Below are 26,718 nucleotides of genomic sequence, written 5' to 3' on the forward strand. Positions count from 1 at the left end.
ATAAAAAGAAACATTTGTAATCCACCTTTACTAACATTTTGATACATAATCTTTCCTGTATTTTTATCTATATATTTGGTTCAACTGAAATGGTAGTTTCATTTGCCAATTGTTTCTTAAAATGTATTGTGAGAGTTCCCATCATGGCTCCTCAGTGGAAACAAATCTGACTAGCACCCATAGGGACAGAAGTTCGATCCCTGGCCTTGGTCAGTGGGTTAAGGATCCGATGTTGCTGTGAGCTGTGGTGTAGGCCAGCGGCTCTAGCTCCCACTTGACCCCCCAGCCTGGAAACCTCCATGTGCTAAGGGTGTGGCCCTAAAAAGACAAAAAAAAAAAAAGTATTGTGAACATGTTCTCATGCCATTATGTGATTGTGTAATATTCCACTATATTATGTATTAGAAGATTTAAATTTATTTACCAGTTTTGGACCTAACTAATCAGTTGTTTCTTTATTAGAGATAGTATTGATCATCTCTACAGTCATGTTTTAGTGAGCTTATTCAGGATAACTTTCCTAGAATAAGTGAAATTACTGGTGTGTAACACTCGTGATAAATACAGTTATGCTGCCTTCATAGAAGTTCTACCAATTAGTATTCCAGCCATCATTTTCTCTACAACTTTAAGAATATCCTTACGTGCTTGAACTTTAAAACTGTGCAGTTGATGTTTAATTATCATGGAGCTCTCATAACTTCAACTGTTTCAGCAATGATCTGTTCTAAAAATATGGTAACAGTGTACCCCAAATCATTGATATCCTACAAATCAAGTAATAATTATAATAGCAATTATAATAACAGCTATAATTTATTGAGAGCTTCCTACTTTTCCGGAACTATATTAAGCACATTAAATTTTAATCTTTATGATGATAGTTATTGTCAGCCTCATTTTACAGGTGATGGCATTGAGCCTCAGAGAATTAAATAGCTAAGATTCATACCCTGGTCTAGCTCCAAAGCTTATATTCTTAACCACACACTCTGTACTGCCTCTTTAAAAGATGTCTTTTAAATCCATGTCTTTAACTATTCATTTTAATGTAATTTAGTGTTGATTTGTTTGAAACAGTTAAATACTGTTTAATTCATAATACTTGCTAATAGATGATTATCAATGAAAGTTAGATAAGCCAGTCTTATCACTTGTCTTTTTGAAAATGTGAAAACTTTAATTTCAGGGCTTAGAGTTACATGAGGGTAGACCCTACTATCAGAGTATATTTTATCGTGAAAACTGGAATGAGTAAGTGGATTCATTTGCTAACTAGGTTGCTGTTCAGAGAGTAGCAATTTAAGTGATGGAATTTTTCATCGTGAGAGACTTGTCCCTGGAGATTTCTTCTGTCTTTGGCATTGCTTTTCAGGCCATCCATAGTAGTGTGGCATGTGATTACTGTTCCTTTTACTTTACCTAAACTTAAATCTCATTCCAGATGTTTTATAAATTAAAAGATCTCAAAAGAAAATTGTTTCACTTGATGGTATGAGATTAATAAGTATGAGTTTTGGAGTTCCCGTGGTGGTGCAGTGGTTAACGAATCCGACTAGGAACCATGAGGTTGCGGGTTCAGTCCCTGCCCTTGCTCAGTGGGTTGACGATCCAGCGTTGCCGTGAGCTGTGGTGTAGGTTGCAGACATGGCTCGGATCCCGCGTTGCTGTGGCTCTGGCGTAGGCCGGTGGCTACAGCTCCGATTCGACCCCTAGCCTGGGAACCTCCATATGCTGCGTGAGTGGCCCAAGAAATAGCAAAAAGACAAAAAAAAAAAAAAAAAGTATGAGTTTTAAAATCCTGTGTTGAGGAGTCCCCACTGTGGCTCAGCAGGTTAAGGATCTGGCATTGTCTCTGTGGTGGTACAGATTTGATCCCTGGCCCCACACCGTGGGTTGAGAATCTGGTGTTGCTGCAGCTAAAGCTCAGAATTGATGCCTGACCCAGGAACTTCCATATGTTGGTGCGGCCAAAAAAAGAAAACAATAAATAAAATAAAATCCTGTGTTGAGACACCTTACCTTTTTGAAGTTCTTCATATGTTAATTAGGTACTTCCTTAAGTTTTAAAAAATACAAGCAAGTTATAGCTAGAGTCATATTAAAGAAATGATTCAAATGGAGTAAGAAAATCCTGTTGGTTACCAGCTGCTTTCTTTTACTGCATGATTTTATTGGATCAGGTTATTAAAATTATAGCATTAAGATTTAAATATACCTGTAAATATATGATTCAATGCTGTTATGTATTGCTGTTTCTTTCAGGAGTTTTTTGTGGAGCCATTTAATCGAAAAGCACGCCAAGAGAACTTGAGGTATAATAATATGCTTAAACAACTTAGCAGTCAACAGTTAGCCACTCTGAGGCGCTGGAAGGCAATAAAGCTCTATCTTACCTGTGAAAGGGGACCTTGGGCTGAAAGGTAGGAGTTTATCATTCATTAAATACCCTTTTCTCTTTAGAACTCTGATCTAGAAATGTATGAGCCTTTAGCCTCTGCAATCCAATTTTAAAGCATTCAGTTTTTAAAAGATTGCTTTTAATTAATTTGCTTGTCTTTTATGAATTTTAGGTCTGTTTTCTTTAGAGTTTTGTGTTTATATGTTTTTTACCATGGAGTTATTTTCTTTACTCTTACCCTGTGATAATAGAATTTGTTTTGACTCCATTTACTTATATTTTCCTGACACCACCTCTTTGAACTAGGGTTAATAATGCTATGTGTTTGAATATTTTACAGTTTCTTTATCCTCAGTTTCTTCTGTTTTGTTGAAATAGATTATCTGTATATTATACACACTTTAAAAAAAAAGCCACCCTTTTTTATTGTGGTAAAATACACATAATGTAAAATTTAGTATTTTCACCATTTTAGAATGTGTAATTTAGTGGCACCAAGTACATTCCTGAGTTATGTCATCGTCACCACTGTCTAGCTGTAGAACATTTTCATCACCTGAAAAGAAACTCTGGACCCATTGAGCAGTCACTGCCTGTTATCCTTTCCTCCAGCCACTGGCAGCCACCAGTCTGCTTTCTCTTTCTATGGATTTGCCTATTCTGGATATTTCATAAATGAAATCATACAATGTGTGAACTTCTATGTCCAGCTTCTTTCACTTAATGTATTGTTTTCATTATCTTGTGGCATGTAACAGTACTTTCCTTTTTATGACTGAATAATATATATTGCATTGTATGATAATACCATATTTTGTCTATTCATTCATCACCTGATGGACATTTGGTTTTTTTGCTTGTGGCCATTGTGAATAGTACTGCTATAAACATTTGTGAACAGGTGTTTCTTTCAACACCTGTTTCTAATTCTCTTGGTTATATACCTGCAGGCAGAATTGCTGGGTTGTGTGTTAATTCTGTGTTTAACTTACTGAGGAATTACCAAACTTTTTTTCACAGCAGCTTTGTTGTTTTACATTCCCATCAGCAATGTTTGAGGGTTCTAGTTTCTTCATAACCTTACTAGTACTTGTCAGTTTTTGATTTTTCATTATGATCATCCTAGTAGTTGTATCTTAGGATTTTTTTTTTTGCATTTCCCTAATAATATTGTTAAACATCTTTTTATGTACTTGTTGGCTATTTGTATATTTTCTTTGGAGGAATATCTATTCAAGTTCTCTGTCCATTTTAAAATTGGATTGTTTGACTTTTTGTGGTTGAATTGTAAGAGTTCTTTTTATTTTCTCAATACTAGACCCTTGTCAGATATACTACTCTAAATATGTACATTATCTTTTCACTTTCTTGATAGTGGCCTTTGGTTGCACAAAAGATTTGGATTTTTGAAATACAGTTTATATATTTCTCTTGTTGCTTGTGTTATTTATTTATTTTTTTGGCTGCGCCTGTGGCGTATGAAAATTTCTGGGCCAGGGATCAAACTTGTGTCACAGCAGCAATCTGAGCCACTGCAGTGACAATGCCAGATCCTTAACCTTCTGTACCACAAAGGAACTCTGTTGTTGTTTATGTTATTAAGAAACCAATCCCAAATGCATGGTCATGAGATTTATTCGTATCATTTCTTCTAAGAGTTTTAACTCATATTTAGATCTTTGGCCCATTTTAAATTATATTATCTTTATTTGTGATAAAATTATCTTATTTTGAAAATTGTATTTAGAATATACTCATATAGCTAGTTAAGACTTTTCCTTGTGATGGTGAAAGAGTAAAACATACCAAGCTGTAAGTCTGAAGATTTATGTTCAAATCTTACTTCTGGTACCTCCTGTAAACAACATGGCATTTTAGGCAAATAATTTAGCCTTAGACTCCTCAAGTCTAAACTGTAGATATGCATACATTTTCTCTGAGTTGTTTGAGTCAAATGAGATAATAAATGTGAATGTTTTTATAAAATAGTGCTAAAAATATGTAAAGTAGCTGATACTTTCTCACTCTGTTTTGGTCAACCAATCTTTGTAACTTTAAGCTAAATAATTTTATCTGTTTATTTATGAACATTGATAGGAAGCAAAAACCAATCCACTGGAAACTGGCTAACGTAGAAAATTATTCCCGTATGAGACTTAAATTGGTGCCAAATTATAACTTCAAAACCCACGATGAAGCGAGTGCTTTGAGAGATAATCTAGGTGAGTTCCAATGGCTGTTTAATTATTTGTTGAAGATAATGAGGGTGTTGGTGGGGGGTGTTTATTGTTTTTCTTAATTGTTTCTAAGTTATTTACTCATGAGAGAAGGGTGACATTTTATAATTGATATTTAAATGGTTGTATATGTTACCTTTGGCCTAAATATAACATAACCTCCTATTTAAACTGATGGCAATTTTTTAAAGAAGAACAATTTAAACTCACAAAATTATACTGTCGTTCATATGAAATGTGTTATCTCTATCTATTGTGAAACAATGGTCCTTTAACCTTAGCCTTTTGCTTACCAAAACTGAAGCTAATATTATGTTTAGAATTCTTAACAACTCTTTAAGGCTTTTTTTTTTTTTTGTCTTTTTGCCATTTCTAGGGCCGCTCCCGCGGCATATGGAGGTTCCCAGGCTAGGGGTCTAATCGGAGCTGTAGCTGCCAGCCTACACCGGAGCCACAGCAACGCAGGATCCAAGCCACTTCTGCAACCTACACCACAGCTCACGGCAACGCCAGATCGTTAACCCACTGAGCAAGGGCAGGGACTGAACCCGCAACCTAGTGGTTCCTAGTTGGATTCGTTAACCACTGCACCACGACGGGAACTCCCTAGGCCTTTTTTTTTTTTTATCACCTATTCTTCTTATAGAACTCTGGATAATTTAGTATTTTGATGGGCTAATGCCTTTTTTGGAAAAAAAAAAAAAAAGTGCTTAAAAATGTATGGCCTCGTGGTTTATCAAAACAGATTTTAAATAGTTTCTACAATTCTTTAGGAAGCATTCCTTTATAATGACCTATTTGACTTGGCATCTTTTTGTTTTTGAGGAGAGGTCTATGAAATACCCCAAAATGATATTGATTGTTAAAAGTCATTGGCTAGTCATGTGTATACTAAATTGTAATTAACTGTACTAAATCCATCTATGCTCTTTGTGTTCAATAACTAAGTTATAAATGAAATAAGTACCAGTTTTTTAATCTTACTTTTTAAAAAATGCCATAAATTGGCTAATACAGTCAAATGCTATAAAATTTAGAGAGCTATGATATCTGCCATTTAGAGTCTTACATTCTGAAATAAATCAGACACAGTAAGGTACTTTCCTTAATGGAAAATAAAGGCCTTGCCCATGATACAAACACTAACTTTGACAGTGTCTTTTATATAGGAATTGTCAGTTGCATATAGCTTGTCCCGTCATGTATATTCTGAGACTGTTATGCTTTCTCTAACTCTTGAAATTCTACTCTGCTTATCACCCAGAAAACATCTTTTGGTGAATGATTTCAATTTAGTTATATTTAAGGAATGGTGTTCTTTATTTTTTCTTCATTTTTGCTAAGAAATCTCACTCCAGGAAATTCCCTGTCCTTCTTCGTCTCCTTTTTTGCACTTCTACACATGTATACAGAAGTAATTTTCTTCTTCTTCTTGGTCTTGGGGTTTTTTCTTTTTTCTTTTTTTTTTTTTTTTTGGCCATGCCTGCAGCATGTTGAAGTTCCTGGACCAGGGATCAAACCTGTGCCACAACAGTGACCCTGTTGCTACAGTGACAATCCTTAACCCACAAGGAAACTCCCTAGTCAGTTGCTTCAAGTCCAGGAAAACCAATGCCCCTTCTTTTTTTTCCCATCTCTGTTTCTCTCTTTATCTGCTTTTCAAAATCACCCCAAGTATAATGATGACAAGAAAATTGTACAGAAAAAAATAATCATTTCAATGTGAAATTGAGACTAGTACAAAACCAGTGGCATCAATCTTTAAAACTAAATGCCCTGAAGTTTACTTCAGATATTAGATTTCAGACTTTTCAGATTTTCAAATTAACTGCAAAATGTTTACCTACTCCATATGTTTATGAGTATTTTCATCAGCTGCCAGAATTCATGATGGGTTTTTTTCTTTTCTTTTGTTTCACCTACCCCAGTACAACTGTATAAGCATCCCATTGCATGTATTCAGAATCTCTTTTACATTATGGGGTAACCCACAAAGTTAACCATTATTCATAACTTTTTTGATGGGAAATTCTTTGTGAATTCCAAACAAGTAATTTGTGAATTATCTTTTGGAGTACACTCACCTATAAACTATGGAATTTAAATAGTCAAAAAGAAAGTATATTTGTAATTGTATCATTAAAAATATTTGGTTTTAGGAAATTTTTGTCTACACTTCTCCATTAGAAATACTCTTCTGATTACCAAATGCAACAACTTAGTTTTAGTTTTATACTGCTTCCATTGTCTCTGAAGCATTGGTAGTTGTCCTTCTCCATAAGTATATTATTTTAGCACTGCTGCTTAACCTCCTACTTTTCTTACCAATTGCTAGTCTTTTTTCCCTAGAGTATTCTTTTAATTGACAATTCATCTTTTACCAATGATAATTCTCACATTTGTGCCTGGCTATCTTGTCTTTTATATAAACTTCTCTTGGTGAGGTGGTGATCTCATGATTTCACCACTACATATAAAATGTATTTATAATGATACATATGATAATGCTTTCCTACCTGTTTTTATAATTCTCACCTGCCTTTTGAACTTTTTCTTTCTTTTTTCTTCTTGCTTGGTTGCCCTGCAGCATATGGAGTTCCTGGACCAGGGATCAGATCTAAGCCACAGGTGCAACATACTCCACAGCTGCGACAATGCCAGATCCTTGTAACCTACTGTGCTGGACCTCCGACAATCAAACCCACATCTTGGCACTACTGAGACATGGCCAATCCCCTTGCACCACAGCAGGGACTCCTGATTTGTGAACTTTAGACCAAGGTTTCCAACTGCCTGTTGTGATACCTCTTCCACAGAGGTCTCGTATAACATTTATTTGGAAACTGAATCCATTATCTTTTCTCATTTGTCTGCTTCTAACCCTAGACCTAACCCTAGATGCTGCTTCTCATGTATCTTATAGTTATCATTGTCTCTAAATCTGTTAGTTACTCAGATTTAAATTATCAGTATTAACTATGAGTCTATATTCATCCCTCCTTTAAATTTTTTAAAAAATTTTTTGGCCACATCCATGGCATGCAGAAGTTCCAGAGCCTGGGATCCAACCTGTACCACAGCCTTGCTAACACCAGATCATTAATTCTCTAAGCCACTGAGGGAGCTCTGATCTTCATCTCTCTTAATTCCCTATACACAGTAGGTCTTTATGTACAGTGTCCTGTTAATTCTCTTACGTATACTTTGAATATTTTTCCTTATTTGGCTTAGCTTAGTGCTGTCTTTTCCCACACTTAAAATAGTTTTCCCAGCTGACTTTCTTGCCTGTAGTGCTTTCTTTCCTCAGTTTATGCACCAGTCTTCCATCAGATTTTCTTTTCTTTTCTATTTTTGGCTGTACCCATAGTGTACAGAAGTTCCCAGGCCAGGAAGCAAACCTGCACCACAGCAGTGATAATGCTGGATCCTTTAACCACTAGGCCACTGGGGAAGTCCACATCAGATTTTCAATTCATCTCTCATGGAGTACTGTTACTCTGTAACATAGAATTACGTACTCTAATTGACTACATAAAGTCAATTGTCTATTTGTATCAGATTATCTAGACTTCTTGCTTTCCATGTTTTATTGTATTCTTAAGTACTTTTGTGTAAGTAAATGTTTAAAAATAAATTTTTGTTTATATTAGGCCACAGGAGAAGAATATGTTCAGTAGAAATAGTTACTTGGTACTGTAAAAGTGTGAGTCGGTAATTCCTGGTATGGAGGAACTTATAGCATATTTACAAAGAAAAATGCAACTCTACATTTGGGTAATTCATTTTACATGACAGAGCAATGATACCATTTGAGAAATTAAGGGAGGTTTTGTCAGCTTTACAATGATTTGTCATTTAGCATGAATTATTTTTACTTTCTACATGCGAAATATGGTTAATAAATGGCAGAAGAGAAGTTCAATTTAGGAGTTCCCGTCGTGGGTCAGTGGAAATGAATCTGACTAGGAACCATGAGGTTGTGGGTTCGATCCCTGGCCTCTCTCAGTGGGTTAAGGATCCGGCGTTGCCCTGAGCTGTGGTGTAGGCCACAGATGCAGCTTGGATCTGGTGTTGCTGTGGCTGTGGCCTAGACTGGCAGCTGTAGCTCCTATTAGACCCCTAGCCTGGGACTCTCCATATGCTGCAGGTGCAGCCCTAAAAAAAAAAAGAAGAATTTGAATTTAGGTTTACCACTTCGCAACCCATGTTCTTTCCATTACATTAGCCCTGCCTTCTTATATAATGTAATAATTTATCACATTAAAAATGCATAGTTTATTATATTTTTATGTATATATATGTGTGTGTTGGAATTATCTATTAAATCCCTCATACTCCAGAAAGGAACACTTCAGGGAGTTCCTGTTGTGGCTCACTGGGTTAACAGCTTGACTAGTATCCATGAGGATGAGAGTTCAATCCCTGGCCTCACTCAGTGGGTTAAGGATCCAGCATTGCCACAAGTCTGCAGTGGCTCAGATCTGGCATTGCAGTGGCTGTGGTGCAGGCTAGTACCTGCGGCTCTGATTTGACTGCTGGCCTGGGAACTTGTATATGCCGAAGGTGAAGCCCTAAAAAAGAAGAAGAAAGGAACACTTCTGCTTTTGGTCTATGTGTTATCTTTTTTTTTTTTCAGTGCTGCACGCGTGGCATATGGAGGTTCCCAGGCTAGGGGTCCAGTCAGAGCTGTAGCTGCCAGCCTACGCCAGGGCCACAGCAACACCAGATCCGAGCCGCGTCTGTGACCTACACCACAGCTCACAGCAACGCCGGATCCTTAACCCACTGAGCAAGACCAGGGATTGAACCTGCAACCTCATGGTTCCTAGTCGGATTCATTTCTGCTGTGCCACAATGGGAACTCCTATGTTTTATCTTGTAATTAAAGATAATTTGTCACATTCTTAATATTTCTTTAGTACAAATGCACATTAAAAATCATTCTACTGTACTAATGTGAGAATAATTCTTTCTTTGAGTTAACATATTTGTATGCTTACACGTAAATATGATTAAAGAGATTACTTGGCCTATTTCTAAAATAAATAATACTATCCTTAAAAATAGATACCATATTTTAAAAACATTTAAGTTTTTTTTTTGTTGTTTTGTTTGTTTTTTTGTCTTTTTGCCATTTCTTGGGCCGCTCCCGCAGCATATGGAGGTTCCCAGGCCAGGGGTCAAATCAGAGCTGTTGCCGCCTGCCTACGCCACAGCCACAGCAACGCGGGATCTGAGCCACATCTGTAACCTACACCACAGCTCACGGCAATGCTGGATCCTTAACCCACTGAGCGAGACCAGGGATCGAACCCGCAACCTCATGGTTCCTAGTTGGATTCGTTAACCACTGAGCCACGACGGGAACTCCTAAAAACATTTAAGTTCCTTTATTATCTTATAATTTTAAAAAATCACAAACAGTATTGATAACTCTGAATCGTGTATAAAAACTTTTTCTGTTAGTAAATTTCTTTTTATCTTAGAAAATTTCAAGTACTTTATTGATAATACACATTGTTATAATTAACAGAAATTACAGAAGGACTATAATAGAATTTTTTTTTCTGCTTTGTGTTTAACAGATATTTTATGTTTAAACAGGTATCCAACACTCACAGCCTTCCAGTGATTCATTGCTTTTGGAAGTAGTGAAACAAGTCAAAGTTAGTGATATGGACGAGGATAAATTAGATCTTCCAGAAGAAGAAATAACAACCAGAGTAAATATGTATGTATAAGTACTCGAAAGAATGTAAAATTATTTCATTCAGAGAAAGGGATTATGAAATTGTGGAGGGAGTTCCTTCTGTGGTGCAGTGAGTTAAGGATCTGACTTCAGTGGCTCCGGTTGCTGCGGAGGGACATGTTCAATCCCCAGATTGGCACAGTGGGTTAAGGATCCAGTGCTGCTGCAGCTATGGCATAAATCGCAGCTGCAGCACAGGTTCGATCCCTGGTCCGGGAACTTCCATGTGCCATGGGTACAGCCAATGAAGAAAAAATAACGTGGAAAATATTTACTTGATATTCTAATACTATGTATTTCCAGGGTCCAACAGTTGATACTATCTGTACTAGCTGTTAGGAGTCTCATCAGTGTGAACTGAGACTACTGAAGGAGGTTTCTTAGAATTGGGTTAATTTGGAACTGGACCTTGAAATTAGAAAATATTTTGAGCAGAGTGATAATGAACACAAAACATATCAAATGTATGGGATACAGCTGAAGTGTTTAGATGGAAGGTACAGCATGAAATATAATAATTAAATATTTCATTGATTATTTTCAGGGAACTTGGCCGGGGTGGGTTTATCTAGAAAGCTATATTTGGTTTTAGTATGTTACTTCATCAGCCCTTTAATGTAATTTAATTTTCTTTCTTCAGTGACTAGTGAATTCATCAGATGTCAGTCTTACTCATTTTCAACTGAAAAGCCAAAACTCTTTCTTTCATAGAATACACTTAACCTTCAGACTGTTTACTCTCTTGGGTCATTTATTTTTCTTTTATCACTATAAATATTGGAATTTCACTCTTTAGGAAAACATCAATTTTTTTTTAAACTTAGCTTTAAGCTAAGAGTTGCAGTACTACCAGTTAGGTTGGTGATACTTATAAAGCTTCCCTATGGAAATCCATTGGAAACAAAATTAGATTTAGTCATTTCTATCCTGGAAATAAGGCACATGTGAAATATCTAGGACCAGAGAGCAGGTGGTATGAAGGATTTACTCGCATAACTTTCCGTAAGTCATAGGAGTTCTCATTTCTATACATGGCAGTTAAAAGTCACCTAGGCCACCAGAAAACTGTCCCTTCCCAATTACTCCTTCCCATAAACATAATTGATAAGAATCCTCCAAATACAAGGTGATTTTGCTTTAAGTATGATGTGGCAATGTTATCTCCATTTACACTCTCGGGTACTGTGATGAGGCTGTAGTTTCAGTCGCTCTTGAAACATCACATTTTACAGTTTAAGAATCAATTATAATAATACTTCTGATAATTTTGAAACACCGCTAGTGACACAATCCTTTATTCACAGATTCATTTATTCCCTGGGTCAATTCATGTCTCCCGAATATAACTAGTCTTGCTGCATGTTTGAACTGCCCTCTACCAGTACTATTAAAGATTCACTAGATTTTGTTTTAATGGGTCATATACCATTAAAATGTAAAACATTTTTATTGTGTAATAAGGGTTTTTGTTTTGTTTTGTTTATGCTTTTTAGGGCCATCCCTGCTTCATATGCAGGTTCCCAGCCTAGAGGATCAAATCAGAGCTGTAGCCACTGGCCTACACCACAGCCACAGCAACGTCAGAGTCAAGCCACATCTGCAACCTATAGCACAGCTCATGGCAACACCGGATCCTTAACCCACTGAGTGAGACCAGGGATCGAACCTGCGTCGTCCTCATGTGTGCTAGTCAGATTCATTTCTGTTGAGCCACAGCAGGAGCTCTCTTAATGTGTAATAAGTTTATTTGGACAACATTTAAGTAATTTAATATGAAGTGGAATATTTTTTGTAGAAAATTCAAGTACTCTTTCTTGCATAGTAATTTTACAGACATGAGATTCATATTTAGATATGATGTTCTTTTCCATTTATACAGAATATGTAATGGATATTTTTTCGGTTGGTTTTTGTTTTTACAGTGATGAGAAGGAAGAACAAGATCAAAAAGAAAAATTGGTGTTGTCAGAGGACTGCGAACTCATTACAATAATTGACGTCATTCCTGGCAGATTAGAAATCACTACTCAACACATTTACTTCTATGATGGCAGCATTGAAAAAGAAGATGGTAAGGAGTTCTGGGGAAATAATTTCTGTTGTTCAGTAGTTAAGTATCCAGTTTTTCAATCATTAATGAGAAGGAAGCAATAAGGTGGGACTGTGTAATTATACTCTATCACGTAAAAGTCGAAATGGAAAGTCAATATGGGATTGAATTTATTATTCAACAGTAAACTGAAGGGACTGCTTCTTTTTTATCACCAGTATTCTTTAAAAGGCTTGTCTGGAGTGGACAAGTGTAAATTTAAGTTACAAAATATAATCTTAATTTTGTTTTTATGTATACTTTTTCGTATAGGCCTCTCACCTAATTCTTTTTTTTTTTTTTTTTTTTTTTTTGCCTTTTTAGGGCCTCACACTCAGCATATGGAGGTTCCCAGGCTAGGGATCAAATCAGAGCTACAGCTGCCAGTCTACACCACAGCCACAGCAACATAGGATCCGAGCCATATTTGCAAACTACACCACAGCTCAAGGCACGCTGGATCCTTAACCCACTGAGTAAGACCAGGGATCAAACCCGCATCCTTATGGATACTAGTCGGATTTGTTTCCATTGCACCTCAATGGGAACTCCTCACCTAATTCTTTATCTGAAAAGAAAAGTATATTTAAATCTAAGCTGCCAACATAAAGAGAAGAAGAAAAATATTTCTAAGATATAATATTCAAAATTATTTTTAGTCTAGTGAGAAGGAAGTAGAAAAGCTATAGAATTTTAAAATAGTTGTATAAAAAACAGTTTAGGGAGTTCCCATTGTGGCTCAGGGTAATGAACCCAACTAGTATCCATGAGAATGTGGGTTCAATTCCTGGCCTCGCTCAGTGGGTTAAGGATCGGGCATTGCCTTGAGCCATGGTGTAGGTTACAGTCATGGCTCGGATCCTGCATTGCTGTGGCTGTGAAATAGGCCAGCAGCTGCAGCTCTGATTCAGCCCCTAGCCTGGGAATTTCCATATGCTGTGGGTGCAGGCCTAAAAAGAAAAAAAAAAAAGAAACAATTTAAACATGTTTTTGTTTTTGTTTTTGTTTTGGCCACACCTGTGATATGCTCAGTTCCCAGACCAGGAATTGAATTCATGCCACAGCAATGACTGTGCCAGGTCCTTAACCACTAGGCCACCAGGGACTTCCTTTTCCCTAAGTGCTACTTTTGTCAGGAACTAGGGAGATATTTTCTGCATAGCAGGAGTAAGTTTTTATGATACCCCAGTCCCAATATTTTTCTGTTTTAGGAGTAGGCTTTGATTTCAAGTGGCCTCATTCTCAAGTTCGAGAGATTCACCTACGACGGTACAACTTAAGGAGGTCAGCCCTTGAGATTTTTCATGTTGACCAATCCAACTACTTTCTTAATTTCAAAAAAGAGGTATGTAAGGTGCTACCTTTCTAGAAGTTCCAGAGTATTAGCTTGAAATAATTTTCTAACTAGTGAGCTGTAATGAAACATCAAATCGAAAAAATACATACCTTTGGGGCTAAGCAGTACATGAATTTTTGTTAGGATTTATGTTTATGTTTAAGTGTTTGAAGGATGTTTTCAGTTTTTATATATATGGATTGGTACAGAAGTCAGTAGAATATTGAGGTTCAGCCAATCAATGTCTTACATTATTCAGTTGTGAAATCATACACAACATATATGGTATAATTGGATTTATGAAATTAGGTTAGGTTCACTTCAGCAATAATGGGCATGTGTAATCAGAAAAAATATAAGGAAAGATGTAATTTGTCTAGGATTAAATTCTTAAATAACATAAATGGTTAAGAGATCGCCACTGAAGTCAGGTTACCTGGGTATAAGACTGTTCCACCACTAGCTGTGTACACAAGCTTTAGCCCATTGCTTGCCACAAGCCTTCCTTCCCTCTCTGTCTTATACTTGGGGTGTGACTTGCATCATAGTCTTATAACTCCTCACCTTGCCTCATTTTTCTCTCCGTTTTCCCTCACAGGCATCTCTTGTAATTAAATCCTACATGTTCAGTGTTTAGTATCTGCTTTTCAGATGATCTGGATTAGCACAGTCAGTAACTAAGTTTCTGTTCCCTTGTGAGATCCAAGTTTCTTTATAGATGATTTGATGCATACCTTTAAGAAGTATTTTTCTTTTCTTTACTATTAAAAATAAATTTCTTCCCACAGGAAAATACAGTGCACATGTTTTTTAGAGCGTCGTGTAATTAAAGCAAGCATAGTCCTGTTACATAATGTATATTTGGTTTGTCTGTAGTTTTTAGTTTTTATTATTTTTATAGTCCTGGTTTGTCTTGATCAAGTTTTAAGTCATAAAATGCTTTTTTTTATAGGTTAGAAACAAAGTATATAGCAGATTGTTGTCACTTCATTCTCCAAATAGTTATGGAACCAGATCACCACAGGAATTATTCAAAACATCGGGGTTAACACAGGTAAGAAATTTAACTGTCACAGTTTTGTGTCTCTTCTACTCTATTCTGCGCTACTCTATTCATTTTTGCTCTTTAGGGCTGCACCCGGCATATGGAGGTTCCCAGGCTAGGGGTCCAGTTGGAGCTACAGCTGCTAGCCTACACCACAGCCACAGCAATGCGGGATCTGAACTGCATCTGCAACCTACACAGCAGCTCGTGGTAACACTGGATCTCCAACCCACTGAGCAAGGCTAGGGATCAAACCCACATCCTCATGGACACTAGTTGGATTCGTTTCTGTTGTGCCACAATAGGAACTCCAGTGCTCATTTTATATTTCAGACTTTTGCTTAAAAGTAAAACTTCCTTCTTCTGATTATTTTATTTTGATTGTTCTATTGCTATTCTTCCATTCAGATTGATCTTTTGAATTACATTTGAATCTGTTTCCCTTACACATAACAGTGCCTTGTCCTTCAGCTCCCATGTCATTCAGTTCATGGGCATATCTTATAAATTTTTTCTTAATAATAAAAGTAATTCATGCACAAGAAAAAAAAGGGAAAATACTAAAGACTCCATGGAAAAAAGGCCAAAAAATTTTTCACCAATCCTTCTTTCTGCCAAAGTTAGCGAAGTTATATTCCAACATCTCTTGAATCTGTACTGCCAAAATCCAAGGAAAGCCCATTGTTTTTTGCTTTCCAGGGTTGTTAGTAGGCTCCTACTAAGGTAGGGCCTCTGCTACCGACTCTTGCCTTCCTACTACTTATACATTAATCTTAATCTTAAATGTTGCTCTTGTTCAGTAGCCACCAGCAATTCTTTCCTATTTTTTATGGAATAAGCTTTATTTAATATAGTAAATTTCCAGAGTTCCCATTGTGGCTCAGTGGTTAATGAACCCGACTAGTATCCATGAGGATGTGGGTTTGATCCCTGGCTTCACTCAGTGGGTTAAGGATCCGGCGTTGCTGTGAGCTGTGGTGTAGGTTGCAGACATGACTCAGATCCTACGTTTCTGTGGCTGTGGTGTAGGCCAGCAGCTACACCTCTGATTTGACCCCCTAACCTGGGGACCTCTATATGCTGTAGGTGAGGCCCTAAAAAGACAAAAGAAAAAAATGCATTTCCTGTTTTCTGTAGAATAAACTTTATTCATTAAAGTACTGACCCCTCAATTTGGCACTCAAGTACAATAATAATTGGGCTTTTTATAAAATCTGCATACATAGATTCATTTCTTACCATTTTCCATAACATGTCCTTTGCTTAAGGCACACAGTAAACTTAAAGGTGAATGTTAATATGTTAGCAAAATGCTTAAGCATACACACACTGTGTAGGCTAACTAGTTAGGCTGCATACAGTAAGGTGATTAAAAGAAAATAATGACTATGTCTTTAGAAAATTTTTATATCTATTGTAGAAAAATCCCATCTACCTTTGCTCTATAAAGGTAGTTCTCTGAGCATAGTTAGTATAATGTTTATTTAAAATTTGTAGATCATTTTAGTACCTTAAGATATTGATTTTTCAGTATGTACACTTATTAAAATTTAACTTATGACAAAATTTTCAAATTTGGACAGTCTTTCCAGAATTAAATTTTTTTAAAGATACTCAAATAAAATATCTTTTAATTGAAGATCTTAGTTCTTATAGAAGACCTTTTAGATTGTAGTATAAGATTTCTGTTGAACTTTTTTTTCCCCTTTGGCCACACCTGTGGCATATGGAAGTTCCCAGGTCACCCTGGTCAGGGATCAAATCTGAGCTGTGACCTACGCCGCTGCTGTGGCAACACAGGATATGGGATCAAACCTGTGTTTCAGAGGTGACCCAAGTCACTGCAGACACAATGCCAGATCCTTAAGCCACTGCACCACAGCGGAAACTCCTCTTTTCCTTTTCTAGAGACCAATTAATTTTTTTTTTTTTTTTTTTTGCTATACCTGCAGCATGCAGAAGGGATCAAACCTGAGCCATAGCAGTAACCCAAGCCACAACAGTAGCATTGCTGAGTCCTTAACTGCTAGGCTACCGAGGAACTCACTCCTCCAGAGACCAGTTTTTGAAAGGAAGTGAATTTAAGAAAAGTATATTGTTAAATCTTGTTAAAGCTCCATTCTTTTTATCAGAAAGATGATAGAGAAAATGGAAACAAAAGATTATGTTAGTACTGTCTGTAATAGTTACTGATTTCTGAGAGATATAGATTAATTTTTTTTTTCTTTTTTGGTTCTATCTAGAAATGGGTGAACAGAGAGATATCAAATTTTGACTACCTCATTCAATTAAATACAATGGCAGGACGAACCTATAATGACCTTGCACAGTATCCTGTGGTGAGTTTTATATAAATCTTGTAAATATGGAATTACCTTTGTTTTATTAATACACAGAAATATATGCACATAATAGCTTTTATTTTAAGAAAGATACAAAAATTGTTTTTACCATTCTGTATATTTTCTACCCTGCTGTTTTCAAGAAGTATATAAACAGGAAGAGTATTTCAAAAATAAAAATCTTGGTGTTCCCGTCGTGGCGCAGTGGTTAACGAATCCGACTAGGAACCATGAGGTTTCGGGTTCGGTCCCTGCCCTTGCTCAGTGGGTTAAGGATCTGGCGTTGCCGTGAGCTGTGGTGTAGGTTGCAGACGCGGCTCAGATCCCACGTTGCTGTGGCTCTGGCGTAGGCTGGTGGCTACAGCTCCGATTCAACCCCTAGCCTGGGAACCTCCATATGCCGCGAGAACGGCCCAAAGAAATAGCAAAAAGACAAAAAAAAAAAAAAAAAAAAATTTTCTTTCACTTCATTGAAAATATTCCTGTGGAATTATGGGAAATAATGCTTCTAGTTATTGAACTAAAGATGAGTAAACATTTCCAACAGGGAAAAATATTCTTACAGACTTTCTCTTTTTGTCTTTAGTTAAGCATTTGATATTAGATATGGAGTTAGTGGCTTCTCTAGGAAGGAATGACTAAAGTGTAAACTGTGGTTCTTTTAGTTCCCCTGGATTTTACAAGATTATACTTCAGAAGAGTTGGATCTTAATAACCCATCTGTATTTCGAGATCTATCCAAACCAATTGGGGTGGTCAATGATAAAAATGCCAAAGCCATGCGAGAAAAGTAAGTGTCTTTTATCTCCTTTGAAAGATACTCATAACTCGTTTAAATTTGTATTGATTTCTTCTGTGGCCATCAAGTGTTGCTTTTTAAAATACACAGCTACTTTTGATAATCAGAGTCAGATAATTCCTTCACTAAGTTTTCTTGAAAATATATCAGTTGTCCTTGAAATAACTATAGTTAGTGTTTTCCTTTCTTTGCTAAATTTAAATTGATGTTGAGAATTCCTTTTCACTTTGTATTAAGTATGTACTAAAGGGTAATAGGTTCTTGGAATTTTTCTCCGCAGGTATTTTAAACTTAAAAACCTTCAAACATGTAAAAATGTCCATCCAATATATCATTTAGGTAGATATAAAATTAGTAATATGAAGCTATTGTTCACCAAAAATGTGACTAAAGAGCAGTGAAATGGAACTCTAGGAAGTGACATTTGGGAGTTCCCATTGTGGTTCAGTGGGTTAAGGACCTAGCTAGTATCCATGAGGATGCAGATTCTATCCCCTGGCCTCACTCAGTGGATTAAGGATCCAGTGTTGCCACAAGCTGCAGCATAGGGTCACAGATGAGACTCAGGTCTGGTGTTGCTGTGGCTGTAATGTAGACCGGCAGCTGCACCTCTGATTTGACCCCTAGCCTGGAAACTTCTATATGTCACAGGTGCAACCCTAAAAAAAATTTAAAAAGTGAAATTTGAATGAGGACAAGAAAATATTTATAGTTCTATATATTTATGATCCACTATGTAAACATCTCACAATTTTTTTTAATCCAAAGCAAGCTGCTGACAGGAAAAGGATAATCTATTTAATTTCTCTTTTTCTCCATGTGAACTCATGGATGGATGACTTGTCAGTTATGACTTCTAACAATAAAGACAAAGAGCAGCTTTGCAAACAGACTTAGTTGTAGTTTTATTTGAGGGTATGGTTCATTATTCTTTCTTTTTTTTTTTCAAATCTTCCGCAGGACTTTCTGCAGTGTTTAACATTGAGTTTACTAATGAAATTTTGCTGTGTATACAAGACCTCACTGCCATTAGTCTAAGCATTAACACTGTCCCACAGGAAGTATTTATTATATAAGTAACTTATTTTATTGATAACTAAAGGTACAGGTTTTAAATTTTAATAATATTTTTTGTGTGTAAGTACAAATGACTGTGATCTGAAAGCTTGTTTTATTCTCCTGAATATTTATGATTTCTCTGTAAAAGGAAATTGACCTCATCTTGATGAACCAATTAGCATTTTGGTTTAAAAATTTCATTGTTTATTGATTCCAAAAAACCATTCATTCTTATTTAGATTTTATACCCACTAATTCAGATGTCACCATTCAAAATAGTTACAGTATTAGTGATAGTGCTTGCAGAATTATTATATGTATCCTTTGCTCATAATCTCATTTAGGGCTTCTGTCTACCATCTCCGTCTTCCTTTACCTTTGTTAGACATTCATCTTCACAATTCCTGACTAACCCTCTGTATTTTTTTCCCATTACCTTGGTCACAAAAGGATGTGTAATTATCACGTTGCTTATAATAGCAGAAAAATAAAAGCAACCTAAGTTATCTAAAAGTAAGAAACAGTTAAATTGTTGTATATCTGTACACATGTACATCTGCTTGTTATAAATACCATGTATATATTTAAAATAGACTATGCGGTCATTTCGAAAGACATTAATCGGAAGTTGTTAAATGAAAAAATTAATTGTGGACAATATATTACGCATAGCATTTTATATTAAAATATACTTTCATGTTAAATTTTACATTAATTCATAATTAAGGACTGACAGAAATTTGCCAAAATATTGATGTTAATTATCTCTGGGAAGTATAATTGATTTTAGATTTATTCATTTTTGGTTCTCATGGTTTCTAGTTTATCTCTAGTGAACATGTATTATTATGCAAAAGTCTTCCAAAACCCAGTATTAGTGCTATTTTATTGTTCAGAAAATTAATAATTTTTTTCATTTATTGGTATGATGATATAAATATGTAGATAATGAAACATATTAATAAGGGCCTCTTTAAAACTGTTTTCAGCAATACAGTACAAGCATATGTCCCCCTAAATTAATTTTACTACTGTGGTTATAAAACTTTAGTTTCCTTTTTTAGGTATGAAAATTTTGAGGATCCTATGGGAACTATTGATAAGTTTCATTATGGTACTCACTATTCAAATTCTGCTGGAGTTATGCATTATCTTATTCGTACAGAACCATTCACCACCCTCCATATCCAGCTTCAAAGTGGAAGGTAAGTTTTGGGTAAATAAGCTATTTTATTAAGACTATATCATATTGTTGAAGACACTTTTTCTTCATGTCATGTACTGTGTAACATGGCCTTATTTTTTTTTAATTCTCCTCTGTTAGGTTTTGATTTATATCATAGCCCCTAGATAAAAGCAGCCAAAGTAGTTTAAGAATGGGTCACTCAAACTGACTTAAACAAATGACTTTTAAGGTGAATTCCCTTTTACAGTTATCTAGTGTACTTTTGTGATTTTTAACTGGGCTTAGGAACCTGTAGAGAAGAGGTAGAACTGATTTAGCTTGTGATCCAAGACATCTACCAGAAATTACTAACCAATCCCTATGTAATTCGCCTAAAAAAATTTATTAATCAAGAGAAATAAAAATAGGGAGGATCAGAGTTCCCGCTGTGGAACAGTGGGTTAAGAATTCACCTGCAGCAGCTCAGGTTGCTGTGGAGGTGTGGGTTCAATCTCTGGCCTGGCACAATGGGTTAAGAATCCTGCATTGCTACATCTGTGGCATAGGATGTAGCAGTGGCTCAGATTCAGTCCCTGACCCTGGAAACTTCCATATGCCGCAGATGTGGCCATCAAAAAAAAAAAAAAAAAAAAAAAAAAAGAGGTTTGAGGGCCCTTACATTATTTGTAGCAGCTCAAACAGGTCTGTGATGCCATTATATTGTCATATTACTTGTCAGTGTTATACCTTACCTAAGTTTCACATTTTCCTACTGATCCTAAAGAAAAACATATCCAAGAATCCTTCATTCTCCATGTATCCTCCAGGTAACTATCTGCTTATTCACATTTTATCTCCATGTTGCTTTATTCTTTAACATTATCATTTTGCCTTTTCTACCCCAAGAACTATGTAAACATTACCTATTTTACTCTCTTTCTGTGTACCTTTTCTCTCTCAGAATTAGTTTGTGTTCCTCATTCCTGTCTTGAGTACAGTAAGCCTTGGCTTTCAAGAAGAAACTTTGTTCCCAAGATCACTATATCGCCACGTGTTATGTTTACCATGGTAGCAAGTAGTTTTCCTTCCTGGATGGTGTATAACTGGGTCTTTTCAGCTTTTAATGATTTTATGAATAAATGATTTTTTAATAAAGCTTCAAAAATAGATTGTGCTTCAGAGGACACCATCAAGAAAGTAAAAAGACAATCCATTCAGTGGGAGACTATATTTGCAAATTCTAGATCTGAGGAGGGACTTGTATGTAGAATATATAAAGCATCCTTATGATGCAATAATAAAAAGACAAATGACCCCATTAAAAACTGGACAAAGGATCTAAATGGACGTTTCTCCATCTAGGTTACAGATGCCCAATAAATACATGAAAAAAAGGTGACCAACACCATTAGCCATCAGGGAAATTCAAATCAAAACCAAATTGAGGTATCCCTTTACACCCAAAGGAGGGCTATGATAAAAAGGACAGATAATACCTTCTGTTGATGAGTATGTCAAGACATTGGAACAGTTATGTACTGCCAGTGGGGATGTAAAATGATGCGGTCTCTGTGTAAGACAGTCTGGTAGTTCTTCAAAAGTCCTTCAAAAGGCTAAACATAGAATTATGTATGGCCCAGCAATTCCCTTCCTAGATATATACCCAAAATAATTGAATACAAGCAAAAACTTGTACACAAATGTACTTAACAACATTATTTATAATAGCCAAAGTATGGAAACAATTCAGATGTCTATCAACTGATATATGCTATACTTATGCAGTGGAGTATTATTTGGCTGTAAGCTAATAAAAGGAATAAAACGTGATACATGTTACCAGATGGATGAACCTTGAAAGCAGTATACTGAATGGAATGAACCGGACACAAAATGCCACATACTGTATGATATACCTGGAATGTCCAAAATAGGCCAGTCCAGGGGTGGAAGTAGGGTAAAGGAGAGTGACTGCTGTTAAATACAGGGTTTCTTTTGGAGTCATGAAAATGTTCTAAAACTGATTGTGGTGGCTGCACAGTTCTGAATATACTGAAAAGCATTGAATCGTTCACTTAAAAGAGCAAATTATATGTTTGTAAGCTGTCCTCTGCCACCGAAACAAAAGATTCTGCCATTAAAGTGGTATCTCTCCTTGAATTTGAATAAACCATTATTAGACTTTATTGGTGACCTAATCATGGACTATAATTCAATTCAGAGTTCTGCTAAGTTCAGCTCTGCGTCAAACCAAGATTGGTAGGTGTAAAAAAAGATGACTCAATAGTCATCAGTTGTCACTTCGGAAATTGTCATTTATGGAATAAATCCCAAAAAGCAATATCAAAAGAGATGAGGTAGAATGGTTTATGATAAGCAAAAGCATAATAAATTGCAGTATGACCATGTAAGCTTCTCTCAACTACCATAAGCCATGATAGAACTTGAAAATAAAGTTAGAATAAGATAATAGTGTATGCAAGTAAAGCATAAAAACTTTAGCCACAGAACTGTTTCTCTAACTCACCCTCTGGTTTTTAGAAGAGTTTGTAAAGGTATTTATATATTGAGGATTAAACCAGCAGCAATTTCTATAGAAGTGAACTATGTACATAAATACTATAATACTTGGAGTGGTTTAAACTCTAATTTTAAAATATCCAAATAAGATTTATTTACTTTCTGTAATAAATTTTACCCTACAATAATTATGCCATTTTCGTCTATTTTATGTAAGATAATAATTAAAATGTAGTTTTTAGGGAGTTCCCATTGTGGCACAGTGGAAATGAATCAGAGTAGTATCTATGAGGATACGGATTCGATCCCTGACCTCCCTCGGTAGGTCAGGGATCTGGTGTTGCCGTAAGCTGTGGTGTAGGTGGCAAACGTGGCTCGGATCCTGAGTTACTGTGAGTGAGGCATAGTCTGGCAGCTATACTAAAGGTGTGGCCCTAAAAAGCAAAAAAAAGGTAGTATTTAGTTCCTGATAACAAAATAAGAGAAAATTGTTTTTAGACATCAAAGAGAAAGAATAAATAAAGAGAAATTAATCATGACGAATCCTGAAGAAAGTTTAAAGGTTTCTTTTAGCCTGTTGGTGGTTTCATTAAGTAATCACTGTGCTCTTGCAATCTCCACATGCAGGTTTGACTGTGCAGATCGACAGTTCCATTCCATCCCTGCCACCTGGCAGGCTCTCATGGACAATCCATATGATGTGAAGGAACTTATTCCTGAATTCTTCTATTTCCCAGAGTTTTTGGAAAATCAAAATAGTAAGAAACAGAAGATTAAAAATTTGACTCAACAAGTCCCAATGAAAGATGCTGGAAAATGCCTTTCTGGACACTTTTACGATGTCCTATAGATTAAGATTCATTCTGTCTGTGTATTATTCAGTGACAGGGCTTAACTGATATCCAGGTACTAGCATTACCTTCTAGGGAAGTGCTACAGTGAACTAAGGTAAATGAGTCAAATTTGAACTGGTAAGAGAATTTATCAGAGTATAGTGTTTACTAGAGAAGCAAAAATGGCTATATGCTATTTCAGCCACACAGTTATGTGGGTTAAAAGCGTTTGAATTAGATGATAGTTTATACTAGGGGTCAACAAACTATTGATTCATGGTCCAAATCTGTGGGCAAACGCATGTTTTATAAATTTTATTGGAATACAACCAGCCAATTAATTGACATGGTTATGGCTGCTCTCACAGTGTAATGGCACATTTGAAGTTGCAGCAGAGACCATGGTGCTCAGAAACCAAAAATATTTATTCTTTGACCCTTTGTAGAAGTGTGTTGACTCTTTTTAGAGCAGAAGATAAGAGGCAAATTGAAAATAATGACTGGGTATGTTACCACAGTATTTGAAAAACCATACTATGTTTTTGAAGAAAAGAATCATAGAGTGAAATACAGTCTTTTAAAATGTCCTAATTATTTTTCTATGAGGTAGTTTTAGATTTATATTAGGCACCATTAAGGAAATTGGCAAGGTTGTCGCTACTGGTGTTCTTTAGGGAAATTCCAGTTCAAAGGGCCTTACCAACTTCTTTGTCCTCCACTAGCATGTATTACTGTTTGACCCTTTGCTTGTTCAGTAGAATTATTTGTCAGGCTGGTGAGAGTGAGAGCATTCACAGGGCTTCATGACCTTTGATCATGCACTCTGGGACAAGCCATTGGAGGCAAAGCCTTTGATTCTCAGAGAAAGGCAGTTGGAATTGGTCACTTTCAGAAAATCAAGTGGAACTATTGACTAAGTCTGGGCCTATATAAATATATTGTTCTTGCATAAGACAAAATTAAGTGAGTTAAAGTATAGGTTACACCAAAACCTTTAAAGAGCTATATTTCATGGGAGTTCCCATCATGGCTCAGTGGTAACGAATCCCACTAGTATCCATGGGGATGCTGGTTTGATCCCTGGCCTGGGTCAGTGGGTTAAGGATCTGGCATTGCTGTGAGCTGTGGTGTAGGTCACCGACACAGCTTGGATCTTGCATTGCTGTGGCTGTAGCGTATAGGCCAGCAGCTATAGCTCTGATTGAAAGCATAGCCTGGTAACTTCCATAGGCCACGGGTACCGCCCTAAAAAGACCAAAAACAACAAACAAACAAAAAACTGTATTTCGTGAATTAACCTAAAGATAAATTAGGTTACTATGGTTAATTATATTAATTAGGGACTATGTTAACTATTTTTAATGTAAGAAGAATGCTTGTTATTGCATTTTTTTCAGATTAAGTTTTGCTCATAATTATTGTTTCCCTCGTTTTCCTCAGCAAAAAATAAATCTGATTTATCTTCTAATAACTAATTTTAAACTATTTTCATTTACCTTTTCAATCAGCTGACAAAATGCATTCTAATAAATAAGAATTATTTTGTTGAGTAAATTCAGATAAAGAAGGGAACTTGATTCTCAGCTTTCACTCTTAATAAAACAAGAAAAAGAGCCTTCAGTTTTGCTAAGAAATGTATCCTTTTATTTGTTTTACTTGATTTACTTAAATCCAAAATGATTTGATACATTTATATTTTATATGTCCTAGAATTTAACTTGGGTCGTCTACAAGTTTCAAAAGAAGTAGTAAATGATGTCATTCTCCCCAAATGGGCTAAGTCAGCTGAAGATTTCATCTATAAACATAGGAAAGCTCTGGTAAGATTTTTGTGTTCAGTTATTAGACAAGTTTATAAGATAAAGATACATGTTTTCCAGAGGATGATGGAATAAAATACATCTATTCTTTTTTTAGATTAATTTGCAATCTATTATATAGGCTGTTTTAGGAAGTATAGTAATTTATTTTGAGGTTACAAATCTTCTGATACAGCGAGAACGTAGTTGTACAGTCCCATGGATATACAGCAAAAAAATTTCAGTTGTAAAAGATATCTGCCTATTGTATATGAAACTATTCCAGTCACCAAACTAGATTATTTTGATGTTTCACAGTTTCCACCCTTGTTTCGAATCTAATAAGGATAACTACACTTTGTTTTCTTTAAAGGATTTCACTAAGCTTTCAATAAGACAGCTACATAAATCCTAAATTCTGCTTTAAAATATTACTAGTTTTTAGCTAAATTTCCATTTTGGAGTTCAAAAGCTAATGAGAGTTAGTTTAATGTCACTATTGTGTTATGATCTTGCAGATAATGTGTTTTTCCCCTACAGGAGCCCACTTAGCTTTTTTTTCCTTTCTTTCTTTTTTTTTTTTTTTTTTTTTTTTAAGGGCCACACCTGTGGCATATGGAGGTTCCCAGTCTAGGGGTCAAATCGGAGCTGCAGCTGCCAGCCAAAGCCACAGCAGTGCAGGCTCCAAGCCTCATCTGTGACCTACACCACAGCTCACGGCAACCCAGATCCTTAACCCACTGAGCCAGGCCAGGGATCAAACTCCTGTCTTCATGGATACTAGTCAGGTTCATTACTGCTGAGCCACGATGGGAACTCCTTCGCTTTCTATCTAGGCTGAAATGTTGCAGATTCTGAAACTAAATAGGCCAATACTTGGAAACATTCCTTGTCATTAGTATATAGTTTGTCAAATTTATGAAATTCAGGATTAGATTATAATATTTGTAAGCAGTAATCCTATGCATGAATAAAGAATTGGGGAAAAAAATAAAACAACTCTAAAAAATAATCTTACTTTGTAACTAGCCAGTAACTTCTCAGATGCTTTCCTCTATATTATTTATGACATTAAGTAGGGATCCAAGATTTTAGAGAGACACACTCCTTATTAATAAGATGTTAGGAGTTTCTGTTTCATTTGCGTATTGCTGTGTAACAAACTATCCCAAAACTTAGTGGCCTAAAACTATAGCCACTTTGGAGTTCCTTTGTGGCTCAGCAGGTTAAGGATCTGGAGTTGTCACTGCTATGACACAAGTTTGATACCTGGCCCGGAAATTTCTGCATGCCTAGGGTGCAGCCAAAGGGGAAAACAAAACTATAACCATTTTATTATTTCTC

The 26,718-nt window shown here is 35.9% G+C and overlaps 1 protein-coding gene across 13 annotated transcripts in view; it reads left to right on the forward strand.

Annotated features, from left to right (window-relative positions):
• Nucleotides 1-26,718, forward strand: part of NBEAL1 (neurobeachin like 1) — a 170,664-nt gene that overhangs the window by 110,239 nt on the left and 33,707 nt on the right. For all 13 annotated transcript variants that reach the window (XR_014828954.1, XM_021075105.2, XM_084998428.1 and 10 more), the window contains 11 exons: nucleotides 2,266-2,423; nucleotides 4,499-4,623; nucleotides 10,243-10,369; nucleotides 12,310-12,458; nucleotides 13,688-13,821; nucleotides 14,765-14,866; nucleotides 17,101-17,196; nucleotides 17,865-17,989; nucleotides 20,122-20,262; nucleotides 23,370-23,500; nucleotides 25,286-25,395. Coding sequence is in view for 12 of the 13 variants with exons in the window: in XM_021075105.2 (XP_020930764.2) it covers nucleotides 2,266-2,423; nucleotides 4,499-4,623; nucleotides 10,243-10,369; nucleotides 12,310-12,458; nucleotides 13,688-13,821; nucleotides 14,765-14,866; nucleotides 17,101-17,196; nucleotides 17,865-17,989; nucleotides 20,122-20,262; nucleotides 23,370-23,500; nucleotides 25,286-25,395 (1,398 nt within the window). In the remaining variant the exon portion in view is untranslated. The remainder of the gene's footprint in view (nucleotides 1-2,265; nucleotides 2,424-4,498; nucleotides 4,624-10,242; nucleotides 10,370-12,309; nucleotides 12,459-13,687; nucleotides 13,822-14,764; nucleotides 14,867-17,100; nucleotides 17,197-17,864; nucleotides 17,990-20,121; nucleotides 20,263-23,369; nucleotides 23,501-25,285; nucleotides 25,396-26,718) is intronic.

This window comes from Sus scrofa, chromosome 15 (assembly GCF_054392235.1).
Source record: "Sus scrofa isolate SSC_HxYL_T2T_F1_AM1 chromosome 15, Sscrofa_HxYL_maternal_Yorkshire_Landrace_v2.0, whole genome shotgun sequence".
Classification (NCBI taxonomy): Eukaryota; Metazoa; Chordata; class Mammalia; order Artiodactyla; family Suidae; genus Sus; species Sus scrofa.